At 38.8% G+C, this 14,378-nt stretch overlaps 1 protein-coding gene across 5 annotated transcripts in view; it reads right to left on the reverse strand.

Annotated features, from left to right (window-relative positions):
• Nucleotides 1-3,274: 3,274 nt before the first annotated feature.
• Nucleotides 3,275-14,378, reverse strand: part of LOC113662256 (ubiquitin-protein ligase E3C-like) — a 28,097-nt gene continuing 16,993 nt past the window's right edge. For 4 of the 5 annotated variants that reach the window (XM_027176994.2, XM_027176993.2, XM_027176996.2 and 1 more), the window contains 11 exons: nucleotides 14,070-14,139; nucleotides 13,370-13,425; nucleotides 13,181-13,283; nucleotides 11,012-11,076; nucleotides 10,694-10,817; nucleotides 10,065-10,309; nucleotides 8,691-8,903; nucleotides 8,104-8,292; nucleotides 6,369-6,435; nucleotides 5,912-6,042; nucleotides 3,275-3,660 (listed from right to left, as the gene is read on the reverse strand). In XM_027176994.2, the coding sequence (XP_027032795.2) occupies nucleotides 3,490-3,660; nucleotides 5,912-6,042; nucleotides 6,369-6,435; nucleotides 8,104-8,292; nucleotides 8,691-8,903; nucleotides 10,065-10,309; nucleotides 10,694-10,817; nucleotides 11,012-11,076; nucleotides 13,181-13,283; nucleotides 13,370-13,425; nucleotides 14,070-14,139 (1,434 nt within the window). In that variant the 3' untranslated portion in view covers nucleotides 3,275-3,489. Of the gene's footprint in view, nucleotides 3,661-5,911; nucleotides 6,043-6,368; nucleotides 6,436-8,092; nucleotides 8,293-8,690; nucleotides 8,904-10,064; nucleotides 10,310-10,693; nucleotides 10,818-11,011; nucleotides 11,077-13,180; nucleotides 13,284-13,369; nucleotides 13,426-14,069; nucleotides 14,140-14,378 lie in introns of all 5 variants that reach the window. The other variant, XR_007137931.1, reaches the window with a different exon arrangement.

Genomic DNA, 14,378 nt, shown 5'->3' on the forward strand with positions numbered 1-14,378 from the left:
GCGATGCTATCAAGCTCGTTAGCATCAGGCTAAATGTTATGTTTATGTAAACCAGTAGCCGCGTTGCTATCAGGCTAGTTAGCATCAGGCTAAATGTTATGTTTACGTAAACCATTAGCCGCGATGCTAACAAGCTAGTTAGCATCAGGCTAAATGTTATGTTTATGTAAACCAGTAGCCGCGTTGCTATCAGGCTAGTTAGCATCAGGCTAAATGTTATGTTTATGTAAACCAGTAGCCGCATTGCTATCAGGCTAGTTAGCATCAGGCTAAATGTTATGTTTATGTAAACCAGTAGCTTGCTTCACTTGCTAACAAGCTAGCAAGCATCAGGATAAATATTATATCACAAACCAGTAGTTACATTGGCTAACAATTTAGCTTAACTCGAGTATTATCATTTAATTTTTTTTTATTATGGCAATTTAATGGCAAAGTTTAAAAAGTTTCAATAAACGATCAGTCTATCCTATATATATATATATATATATATTATTGTTTCAAAATCTGATCTATTATTAGATTATTAGAATTATTAGATTAATAGATAGATTTACATTGTTTGTCTGGACTCTAATTAAAGCTGCTTCTCCTGAATTAACAACCGTCTCGTCCTCTATTTCATGAAAAGGACCTTAATAATAATTAATTATTGATTAAATAATTGTTGATTTTATGGATCTTTTTTCAATTCCATGTAACACGAGAGTGACCTGAATAATCAGTTCTTTCAAAATAACATCCTTACCAAATTTGTTAGCAATAATTCTCACCTCAACACTTTACCTGAACCCCAACTCTGTATAATGTCCAAAAAAAAAAACACAAGAAATGTCAAGAATTTTATTAAAGCTTTTTACAAATGGAAAAATCTGCATTAAACTTGTGCATTTCTTCCTCTTGCTAAACCACATAGGACCGTACGCAGTTCTCATATAACGTCTCTCTTCCAGATACGTCTTTTTCTCTTACTCCCAGGCTTTTTTCTCTTTCATTCTGTTCTCTCTCTCTCGTTCTGCTTAATATACTCCCAGCAATCTTTCTCTTTCTCCCAGCACTCTTTTTCTTTCTTCCATCTCTCTTTCTCTTCCTCCATCTGCTTTCTGTCTATCTCCCATCTTTCTGATGCCTCCTCCCATAACATTCTCGGTTTCTTCCAGATCTCTTTCTCTTTCAGTTGGTCCTCTTTGTCTTTCTCTAAGACCAGCTATCATTTCTCATTCCACAAAGAGTGTGATGTTATCCTGAAGCTCACAGATGTGTTGCAGAAGTGCAGCGTTCCTCTCCTCCAGCTCTCGCACCTTCAGGATGAGTTGCTCCTCGTCCTTTTCTGCCTTCATGTTGTCTTTCTCCTCTATCTCTCCAGTCTGCTTTTCTGAGTCCATCATAGCATCAGACAGACCTTCTTCTATCTGAGACTGGTTTCGCTCCAGATTCTTTATCTTTGTCAGTAATTCCTCTGTTTGTACCAGGTGAACCATTTCTCTCTCCTCCAGCTCTTTCTTTAATCCTCTAAATTCTCTCTGCATGTTTTCTTGCAGATTATTCTGCTCCACCTTTCTGAGCTCATTCTGTCTCTGGTTTTCCTTCTCAAGCTCTTGTATCCTCTCGTCCTCCAGCTCGGCCTCCTCTCTGTCCTGCTGCTCTCTGCTTACAAAAAACATGGTTTCCACATACCCTGACTTTTTAGCTATCACTTCCTTTTCTTCCTGCATTGTTTTCAGCATGCTGTCTTTTTCCAGAAACTCCTGACTGATGCAGGAGTCCACTGGCTCTGATTGCTCTCTCTCCAGTTCAGGGTTTTTGTCCACTACATTTACATCTACATTTCTACACTGGAATAGAAATACAGGATGAATATACAATACAAACTGTGAAGAGCTCTGATGAGGTTTAGTGTAAGTCCTTGTTGTTCTTCACCGTCGTGTGTAAGAACTTCTATGGAAGTTCTGTCCATGTGACGTCACCGTTTATCATCATTAGAATTAGTAGGTCCAAAGGACCAGAGGAGCTGCAGCTCCGGGCCTCAGCCACTAGGGGGCCCTAAGAGACTTGTGGCAATTTAGGTTTTTAATCAGTCTCATGAAGCTGTTTGCCTGAAACCATAGATATCTACACTAGATGTCGCCTTGGGTACAGCAGTACATTGGGACGAATGCGTCAATTATGTCTATTGGTACAGGGGACCCCCAACTCTTAATGCATCATCATCAATGTAGGCAAAGAAATAAAATCACCATAAATCATCATGAATGTGTTTTTCTAGTTTTTTTTTATTTTGGTTCATTCCAACGGTCAGAGATGTATTTATCATCAAGTCCAGAGAAAATTTAAGGTTTTGATAATAAGATAATCTCTCTCACTCACTCACTCATTTTCTACCGCTTATCCGAACTACCTCGGGTCACGGGGAGCCTGTGCCTATCTCAGGTGTCATCGAGCATCAAGGCATTAAGATAATCTACTTTTTCAAAATATAATGCATAGTGCTAGTAGGTGTAAGTTTATTACTTACATTCTTCCACTTGAGTAAATTTCAAATGAACAATCGCTACTTACCTTACAGCCTACTGCATGCAACACTGCTACAATGGTGTGACTATACATGTTAATTTAAACATTTAAATTGTATTGGTTTAATAAATATGATACACAAATTTGAGAAGAACATAATGTGAAAGTTAGATAGTTGAGGTGCCAGAGATGAGGGGAAGTGCCTCACGCGTGTTTTGGTCACGTCACGTGACGTCACGTGTAGGCCCACCCACATAATAAGCGAAATCAAAAAGTTAGCACAACATGGACATGTCATATATCAAAACACTCAGCCCGATGAGGAGAACTTGCCACTTGCAAGCACCATTCACATTTTCTTCAGGAAATGTACCATTTTAGTTTATATATATTATGCTTTATCTTACAGTTAAGCTATTTTCGAAAACAAATAAACAACCAAAAAATACGGTTAGGTTTAGGGTTAGTGTAGGAGCCACGTTAAGTGTATGTCGAGTTACCGTGGGAGAATAGGGGCGTCAGTAATTATGTAAGGTTAAAACACCTGTGTGCAGCTTTGGAAGCATGGAGGTGAGTGCAGGAGCACATATTTTTTGGTTGACCGTATAATCACCGTATAATAATATATTCATTAAGAATCAGTATTGTTGACTTTGAGCAAATCACTGTTATACATTGCTATATAGAAACATCCATCTTCAAATGGATGGAGAATAAACAGCAAATTGCAAGGAAGAATAACGTGTTGAGTTATGCATTATATGTTTCATTTTGTTATTTATTATTTTAATTTTTTCGAGCAGTACAGTCACTTCCTCATCAGTGTTCAATATTTATATTCAAATCTCAGTGTCACTGGTTTCCTCAGTGTTCGAGCCTGTCAAGGTGTCAAGCTTTCTGTTTCCTTTCGGCTCATGTTTACTAATAAAAATCCCGCCATGTTTGTCACCATGGCAACTGCTTTCCACTCGGCTCTCAGTATAACTCAAAGCCCTCGACCAAATTGATGGCTTGGAGTAACTTGATCCTCATCAGCTGCTGGTCATCGAACTCGGGCAGATTGAGAATGTTCATGCAGGTGCCTGCAGTGGGAAGGCGCTCCAGATTGTTCCCTCTGTTATGGATACAGAAGGCAGGGTCGAGCTCCTGAAGATGAATAGGAGACACATAGGACAACACATCACACACGAGCATGGAGATGATAGATTCAACAGCACAGTACCAACAGATCTCACAGCTGAACTTAGTTTCAGTAACATCTAAATTCTGTGTACAAATAAGAAACTGCTGTGCAAGATAAATGAAAGCAGCTAGGAGGAAACATGATTCCTTTTTTCTTCCTTCATCCTTTCCTTCCTTCCTCCCTAACTTCCCTTTTATCCTTCCTTTCCTCCCTCCTTATCATCATGCTTTACATCTGTTTTACTTACTCTCTGTCATTCCCTCCCTCATTTTCTTATTTCTTTCTGTATTTCCCGCTCTCTATTCTTTCTTCCTTACTTTATGTCCAAGATTCATATTTCTTTCATCACCTGAAAAGCTTCTTGACTTGACTTGAAGCAGATCAACACAGACCAATGAAATCTGCACATGTCTACAGTTTGATTCCCTTCCTTCCTTCTTTCAATTTCCTCCTTATATTCTACTTTACTATACTATCCATTCCAGTCTGCCCCTGTCCCTTTCCCTGTCCTTCCATCCTTCCTTGCTTCTTTCCTTCCATCCGACGTTGACCAAACATGTTTTTATAGTGCATGTTTTAGCAGTGTGTCTAAAATTCTTATTTTATTTTATTTTCCTGTCAATTGAAGCAGGTCAGGAACACAGCCCTATGAGAGCTGTATATCTGCATGAGGCTGATGGGATGGCATGCATAATTGGAATCAGCACTGAGTATGAGTGATGGCTAATGATTCAGAAGGTCATTGCTGCAACCAGATCCCTTAGCAATTCTCTGGGTCTGTTAGCGAGTGTGTGAGTGCTATGGTTAGAGCCCAATTAAAACCCATCTCAGGGTTCTGCTTTAACTGTGCCATTTTTCTAACAAATAATGTATTAAAGTATTATTGCTTATGAAGAAAGTGCTGGAGCAGGAGCCATCGCTTTGAGAAAAGGATTTTCATCATGTTTTTAAATGGCTTCCTCTGCCAATTCTCCCTTAATGAATCTCTGGTTGTTTAACGGCACCTAATTAAGGCCACGATGGCTGGAGATGAGGTAGAGATGAGAGGGCAAATTGGCTCGGACCTTTCTCTCTGTCTGCACCAAAGTCCAATTCATTAAAAAGCATCTCTCTAATTCTTGCCAGTTAAAGTTCACACATTTTTTGCAGAACCTTTCCTCCATGATTTCTCTAAGAGCTTCACCATGTACAGAGAGGGGCTTTGTGATCAGAAAACATTAGAATTAGATTAAACCCTTTACCTTCACCACACTCTTGCCCTTCCATTCTTTCCTTCCATTCCTTTCACATCATAAACTTAAACGATTATAAGAATTATCATAAGATTTTAGAAAGCTAGGAACGTTTATCTCTATAGACATTGACATTGACACTGACACTGACAAAGGTCAGTGTTCATGACTCCACCATAAGAAAGAGACTGGGCAAAAATGACAAAGACCAAAAATCGCTGCTGAGCAAAAAGAACATAAAGGCATCTGGTGTAAAAGTAAACACTGCATTTCAGAAAAAAGAACATCATACCAGCAGTAAAATATGGTGGTGGTAGTGTGATGGTCTGGGGCTGTTTTGCTGCTTTAGGGCCATTAGGACCTGGAAGACTTGCTGTGATAAATGGAACCATGAATTCTGCTATCTACCAAAAACTCCTGAAGGACAATGTGTGGCCATCTGTTCATGACCTCAAGTTGAAGTGAACTTAGGTTCTGCAGCAGGACAATGATATAAAAAAACACCAGTCCTGACCTAAATCCTATAGAGATGCTATGACCTTAAAAGGGCGGTTCAATGTGCGGTTCAAAAACCCTTCAATGTGCCTGAATTACACCAATTCTGCAAAGATGAGTGGTCCAAAATTCCCCCACAGTGCTGTGACAGACTCACTGCAAGTTATCGCAAATGCTTGATTGCAGTTTTTGCTGCTACATGTGGCCCAACCAGTTATTAGGTTTAGGGGCAAGCACTTTTTCACACAAGGCCATGTACTGTAGGTTCGGATTTTGTTTTCTGTTAATAATAAAAGCCTTCACTTAAAGACTGCATGTTGTGTTTACTTGTGTTATCTTTGACTAATATGTTTATTACATTTGTTTGATGATCTGACTTTCACACCACTGTACATACATTTTAAATAAGTAATTCCCCATGTATACATATGTATACAGTATTGTATTCAAGTCTTTTTGTTGTTTTGTGTGTGTACAGTATACTGACTTTAAATCCCAGCACAGGAGGACGTGAGAAGCCGGTGACAAACATGATCAGCCTGTGTTTCTCCTCGTTGCTGAAATTCTCCACCACGTCCCAAAATATCTTGATGACTGGGTGAGTGGGAAAGTATCCTCCTGCACAGCACCAGTCACATTCATCATTCAGTCAGTCACATTCATCATTCACTCAGTTACTTATTTATTCATTCATTCATTCATTCATTCATTCATTCATTCACCCACTCATTCATCTACCTACCCACTCACACATTTATTCACTCACCCTGTCACACATTTACCCACTCACTCAATGACTTGCCCATTCACTCAACCACTCACTCACCCACTCACTCATTCACCCACCCCAGATGCACTGTTTATGTTTATTAATGTTTGTGGTGGGACTCGAGTCATCAGAACTGAAGTGCTCAGATTAAGTAACGTGTGTGAGTGTGTGTTACCTGAGTATTTGGTGAATTTCTTCAGGTCATCCAGACAGATAAGCATATTATCACCAGAGATCAAAACCTGTGAAATATTATCAAATCAATCAGACCATATACACACACACACACACACACACACACACACACACACACACACACACACACACACACACACACACACACACACACACACACACACACACACACAAAGTGTTTAACACCATATCTAATGCGGTAAAACCGATTCTGTATGGTGATGCGTTTCTTTTTGAAACCGGAAGTCTTAAAAAGAATTTTGAAGCATTTAACTGTACAACCAGTAGGGTCCAAGATGCTCCATAGTCACACCCAATCCTAACCCATCTGACAAGTCAAATGAATCCAGTCCAGTTTAGTACTCAGGGTGCGCATCAGGGAAAAAATATCCCACAATGCACCCCAAAAGCAAGTTTGTTTGACTTTTAAGGTTTTAATCATCAATACAACTCCAAAATCTATAAATGTAATTTTAATGTACTTTAAACAGTAAAAAAATGTCTGAATGTCTGTTGTAGATAAATGCCAGTGGTGATGATTTACAACAAGAGTCATAGTTATGACTCTGAAAAATTAGTCATCAGTGACTCAACTAAACTATGAACTAAAATGAAAAGAATACTGAGGGACAATAAGGGAAATAATGTCAGGAAATCACAATACATATATTTAGTGGATGTTATATTATTTTTTTAACATTCTGTTTTCCTAATCTTATTATGTTGGCTTTGTAGAAGCCAACATTCTGTCTTCCTATTTATTATTATTATTATTATTATTATTATTATTATTATTATTATTATTATTATTATTATTATTATTATTATTATTATTAATGGTGCTTGCAAAGCAACATTCTTACTATTGTTCATACTCTTCCAGACAAAACTTCGGCGCATAACTTCTCCCGCAGCTTTTGTCCTAGACCCATGAATGAGGTGTCCAATTGACCGGCTTATTAAGAGAGGTGTGCTATGACTTTTATAAGTGATCCGAGTACCAGTACTTCCGGTACGGGGTCTTAAAGTGGCCTTTTTTCAAATAGACTCCCATTATAAAATTTGGAGGTTTATAACTCGGCAAGCTTTTGAACTATCTAAACCAAACTCGGCCAGCTCCTTTAGAGTGATACTCTGAACAAACTTTTAAATTGGTGTACCGACTGGCCATCTGGTTGTTCTGCAGCTGTGCCCCCAAAATATGCAAAATCAAAAAACTTTTTACAACATTGACATGTGACATAACAAAACACTCAGAACTATGAGGGGAACTTCCTCACGGGTATTCTGATGTCATGTGACATCACGTGATGTCACATGAAATTAAAAAAATTAGCACAAAATGGGCATGTGATATATCAAAACACTCAGCCCAAGGAGGGGAATTGTGTCACAGGTTTTCAGATGGCTTCACATCCTCGTCTCCACTTCCAAAATTTTTTAGCACCCTAGTGGTCCACTAGCTTCCACAAGCTTTCTGTCCACTTGCTTCAAAAAGTCACACATTCCCTTATGTCTAGTCACCTTCAAATAGCACCGGCCTTTGCGAATACTTGCTTCATTAAGCCAACATCAATGTTTGTCATGTTGAAGAATGATCAGATTTTTGGTAGAAAAATTACAGCTATGTGTGTGTGTGTGTGTGTGTGTGTGTGTGTGTGTGTGTGTGTGTGTGTGTGTGTGTGTACGTGTGTGTGTGCTCACTTGAGCAGTACCTGGATCTCCTGTTGGTCAAACATGCGCAGCCACTCGAGGTTGAGCATGTTGGCCAGACCCTCTCTGAATGCCAGGCAGTGAGCTCGGATCTGTTTGTTCAGCCGGTAATCGGCCACTAAATTGATGTAGGCAATGCGGTTCGCCATGGTAACCGGGATGTCTTTCCCTCCTGGCTTCAGCTCAACCACCTGGAAAAGCAGACAGAGTGAAACTTTATGGTGTGATGAAGGTCTTTCATAACAACAACAAAGTGTCACTCTATTCCAGCAGTTTAATTGTTAAACTATAACCAGAATACTGGATTAAAAAAAAAAGTTATTGTGTTGTATGAATATAATGCAGATGCTATTTAGCAGTTGTTGTGAGGATAATAGCTTCAGAGAGAGAGAGAGAGAGAGAGAGAGAGAGAGAGAGAGAGAGAGAGAGAGAGAGAGAGAGAGAGAGAGAGAGATGCTTTATCTGCTGGTCATACAGTCAGAGTCAGGCTCAATCATTAACCTAACCGCAAAAAAGTAAAGACGCAAAATTCAAAATGAGAGAGAGACAGAAAGCAAAAAACAAACATAAAATGAGAGAGATATATAACCTGAGCCTCTCCTAGGTCATTGTTGACGATGGTGAAGTTGAGCCCCAGATCCTCCACATCTCCCTCGTAGCTCTTGAGAAACAGAAGGTTCCGGTACATCTCGGGATCGAGCGAGGCCATGTGATGAATGTCCACATCAGCGCTGGTCCCGAGCAGCTTAGCCAGGAAGAAACTGGCAAATGGCAACTCCACTAACATGTTCTCATACAGAGCCTGAGGAAGCACAGAGATACATGGATCATTAACCTTCTAAATAAATCAGCATGCACACAACCTAGTCTTCTTTATTCCCCTTAGCTGTTGCTTCACACTGAAATCACCAGGGAGAAAAAAACGTGGGCTGACAGCCGTTGAAGGAGAAAAGTAAAGAAACCTTTATCTACTGTGCACAGTGCTGTGAAAATGTATTTGCCATGTTCTTGCTCACTGGCTTTTACATAACACAAAGGGAAAAATAAGGATATGGAGGATCAGCAGTCCCAAAAACTTTCCCAACATCAGTATTGTCCCATTTCGGGACATTAAACTACACTAAGCTTGTATGATGGATTGCACTCACCCCCCTGGCCATATCAACAAAATTAATTATAAATTTCCCAAATTTCCTTAATGCATGCTTCGAAAACACACAGGCACATAAATCAGTGCATTTTTCTAAACACAGGTTAACCGTGAGAATCGGAAGCAGGGAGGGTAAATTTTTTGTATTATTTTATAACCCACTTAGCAGCAACTAGCCTTCATTCTGACGAAAGAGTGGGAACATATGCGACATACGTGAGACCCCTTGATACCCATCAATAACAAACATAGAGACATACAAACACAAACAGAATCTGTTCTTACACCGACTATTATTTATCACTGTTTATTTATGGTATTTATTGCTAAAAATTGTGCCAATTGTGAATTTATGGATGGATTTACAGGAAGTTAAAAGGAGTAATGGCAAAGGTGGCTTTTAATATCAGTGAGTGCAGAGCAGGGTAATTAATGCAAAACACAGGTCCATCAGTGCCAGTTGGATTTGTTAATTTACAACATTATGAATCAATTAAAAAATATATATGACAAGAATGTTGAAGCCATCAGTCAGAGTGTGACCTTCTCTGTCCCTGAGAAACCTTTCTCTGTAAAGAACAAAACAAAGTTTAAGAACTGTAATGTGCTGTGAAATAATGACACGTCTTAAATTTGACATTGCTATCCAATCTCACCACTGACTCATTCTGATTGAAGATAAGGTTTTTGTTGCCCTCTATAGGACAGGATGGAGAATGTCATATGCTGATGTTAAAAGCTCCTATGCAAAATGCATAAAACTTATCAGTTATCTGAACTAAACCCAATCCAATGCCCCTCCCACAAACGCACCTTACCCAGTATCCGGCCCAGGAAGTAGTAATGGCGCGTGAAGCTCTCTCCAAAGACCATCTCGGCCGTGGGACTCGGGTACAGCAGACCCTCGTCGGTGGTCCTGAAAAAGCCCTGGTTGGGATGGAACCCTGACTTGAGCAGATCACTGAAAAACCTGCAGCATATCGTTCCTCCGACAATTCTGACTTCCTGGCCGTGATCGTTAAGCAATTGCACCCGGATACGTTTCTTTAGATCAGGCTCTGAAACCAGGAGCAGGAGATTTTACACTCATTAGACAACGGGGTCACCACAAAATTTCCTGCCGAAGTTTATCACTGCGAGTTTGTAAGATTAAGAGCATATTTTTTCCAAGGTACAAGAGAGTAAAGGTACTTTAGATAAGATTAGGGTTTTTTTATCCCAAGGTCTCTAATGGTAAGATAAAATATCTGAGAGGAGGTGCATCCTAACCCAAACAAGACTTTTAAATATAGAATTCCCAAAGACACTTCTGCTAAATCTATGGCTTAATCTACTGTTTTTGTTATACGTATCTTCCAGGTCATCTGTAGAAGTAATAAAATTGATCATTTTTATAGCAACAGCTCACTGGAGCAGTCTGTTAGAGCTGTGTTTGATCGTACCTTTCTCCAGAGACAGTTTGTCATATACATCCTCGTAGATGTAGTTCATCCGGATGGTGATGTTGATGAAAGAGATGTGCCACTGTACATCCCCTTTATCAGCGTAGATCAGCCTTTGAAACATCTGCAAAGGACAGACAGTACCAGAGAGTAAAAATTTGTCGTCATCGCTTGCATAAGCAATCATTTTTCCTCTAACAGGAAGTGAACCAAGAGGCAGCATTAGAAGACCTCATTGTGCAGGAAGTATTTTCTAAAGGTCAAATTCGATCATTAAATAAATTGTTGCACCAACATGTGGGAAATAAACTTCTATACCTTCACTCTCTCCTCAAAGGGGACGACAAAGTGCAGCTCATTGAGGATGGCCAGGTGTCTGTGCTCTGAAACAGACCGTGTAAATCCAAGAAAACCGTGAAGGAGAAAGAAAGCAAAAAAAAACTTTACTTAATCATCTACGTATCTATTAATATTTTCCATTAATTAAGACACAAGGGAAATGAAAGAGAGTCCATTTAGGGAATGAACGAGCTTCAGACAAACAGGGGTCCAGGTGTGACCTGCCTTAGGCTAATTAAAGTTTTGAACAATTAAACAAGACACTGTTATTGGGGAGTTTTGACACCAGACATACACAAACAGGCTATTAGGCTAATAAACACTCACTCAATCCACTTACGTATCCAACTCACTCAGCCACTCTCAGATCTGTGCTTATCAGGGCTGCAGTGATAGTGATCCATTGTGGTGTTGGGGATCGGTTTGATCGTGTATAGTTTACTCCAAAAATATGACCTGACATCTCAAAATGAGTGACTATACTGATGAAATAAAACAATCTGGACAAACGATTAACAAGCAAAGCAGAGATAAATACAAACCGTGACCTGTCAAAAAACAGACAGATAAATGGATAGATGGATTGATGGATGGATGGACAGACTTTAACCCCAAGGGGAAATTTGGGTACATATAAACAAGAGGAACTACAGAATCTTCCTAAAATAAGTAAACAGGTTGGGATGACAATTTAACAATATAACAATTTATCATATTCCAATTCTAAAAATAAAATTAATATTTAAAAATGTATATTTATGATTTTAAAAACTACATACAAAAATTTAATGTCAAATCAGCTTCTTCTAGTCTGTTTTCTAATTCTTTTAAAATATGTACATATTAAATAATAATAATAATAATAATAATAATAATAATAATAATAATAATAATAATAATAATAATAGAAACATTTTGCTCAAAATGCAAAGTAATGTGTTACAATCTCAATATCATCATATCACATAGCTCGACAAGTTACCTAGTGAAACATCTCAAACATCTCAAACATAAAAGCCAACATGTGGATATTAGTACTAGAAGGATACGCTACTGTAAGAGAGACAACAAGTCTACGAACAGCGAAGCAGACATCCTTATCCAGAGTGACTTATATTTAACTCATTTACACCAGTGAGCAGGTGAGGTTAGGGCCTTGCTCAAGATCCCAGCAGTGGCAGATCGGCAGAGCTGGGGTTGGAACTCATGACCCCAGTAAGTAGGCCAACATCACAGCCAACACATGTCATTTAACTTCATCAAATCGCTTAAGATCATACAGAACAATTCAAGTAGATAGATAGTTTATAAACTCTCATGATACACTTTTTACAGTGCCTCCCTCCTGCAACAGTGTCCCTCGCCTGCAACAGTGTCCCTCGCCTGCAACAGTGTCCCTCCCCTGCAACAGTGTCCTCTGCCTGTAAGAGTATCCCCCGCCTGTACAAATGCCACTACCTGCACCGGTGTCCCCACCTGTAACAGTGTCTCCCACCTTTAATAGTGTTGTCCACCTGTATCAGTGTCCCCCACCGTTTGTTTTTATCCCAAGGTCTCTAACGATAAGATAAAATAACTGAGAGGAGGTGCATCCTAACACAAACAAGGACTTTTAAATACAGAATTCACAAAGATGCTTCTGCTAAATCTTGCTGAATAACCCCCAGCATATCATCCCTCCGACAATGCTAACTTCCTCCTGGCCATGGTCATTAAGCAGTTGCACCTGGATATGCTTCTTTAGATCAGGCTCTGAAACCAGGAGCAGGAGATTTTACACTCATTAGACAAGGCAACGGGGTCACCGCAAAATTTCCTGCCAATGGTCTATCGAGTGTGTAAGAATAAGAGCAAGTTTTCCTAAAGTACAAGAGAGTAAATGTACTTTAGATAAGATTAGGGTTTTTTTTTTATCCCAAGGTCTCTAACGGTAAGATAAATATCTGAGCTGAGGTGCATCCTAACACAAACAAGGACTTTTAAATACCGAATTCCCAAAGACACTTCTGCTAAAGTTATGGCTTAATCTACTGTTATTGTTGTTTTTATTATACATATCTTCCAGGTCATCTGTGCAAGTAATAAAACTTAGCATTTTTATAGCAACAGCTCACTGGAGCAGTCTGATAGATCTGTGTTTGATCATACCTTTCTCCGGAGACAATTTTTTATATGTATCCTTGTAGTTACTACTTAAAAATTTGTGCATACATTTAGGCTTTTTATTAGCATGGATCATCCTCTGGAAGTCCTGCAAGAGACAGAGAGTACCAAATAGTAAAGATTTGTTCATTAAATAAATTGGTACACCAACACATGGGAAATAGACTTCTATACCTTCCCTATGTCCATGAAGGGTACGACAAAGGGCAGCTTAGCCAGGACTATCTCATCTGAAACAGACCGCCCAAATCCAAGCAAACCATGGAGAAGAAAGAATGCAAAAAAAGCTTTAATCATCTACGTGTCTATTTATGTTTTCCATTAATTAAGACAAAAGATCTTATTTATAAGAGATTCTATAAATAAACCATTAAAAAAATTCCTCATTTGATTCCAAAAAATATTGTCAAAAATACAAATGTGGCAATTATGGTATACACTTCCAGGAGGTGAAGTTTTCGGCTTTGTTACTGTCAGGAATTTTGGTCATGTGCAGTTGTTGTTGTTGTTGTTGTTGTTGTTGTTGTTGTTGTTCCGTGTCACGTGTCTGCCCCGCCTTCATTTACTCGTCCCTGTCTCAACACCTGTTCATTATTGTTAATCACTGTCATGTGTATTTATCTGAGCCGTTTTGCCGATGGCAGGGCGGAATCATTAGATGAATGTGAATGTCTAGTTAAGTGTCGTCTCTGTTACCTTATTATTTCCTCGTCCTTTGTATTGTTTTAGTTATCGTCTTTTACTGTTTTGTCTTTATCAGTTATTAAACCTCATTCTTTTGAAGCTATAATGCATACGGGTCTGACTTCCTCCTTCCTGGTTGTGACACATTATCAGTAAATCACACAGAATAATAAACACAGCAGGATCTCACGATTTAGATCGAACTGGTCCATACGCCTTGTCCTCCACACTTGTCGAGCAGAAGGAATGTACAAAATGACCTGTTTAGAACAAAGACAAAAAAGGATACGGCTGTCGAGATGTTCAGCAAGAAAACAAATAGAGTTGTTTTCACATCGCTGCATTTTAATAATTTACATGTTAATCAAATTTATACATAAATTCATCATGCTAACACAGAATTAATTATTTTTTAAGAAAAAGTCATATTAAATCTAAATATTTGTTGTTCAGCTTTTTTTCCAGTCTTAATTTAAATGGTTAACTTGGGATTTAGTTT

Source organism: Tachysurus fulvidraco, chromosome 1, assembly GCF_022655615.1.
Source record: "Tachysurus fulvidraco isolate hzauxx_2018 chromosome 1, HZAU_PFXX_2.0, whole genome shotgun sequence".
NCBI classification, from domain to species: domain Eukaryota; kingdom Metazoa; phylum Chordata; class Actinopteri; order Siluriformes; family Bagridae; genus Tachysurus; species Tachysurus fulvidraco.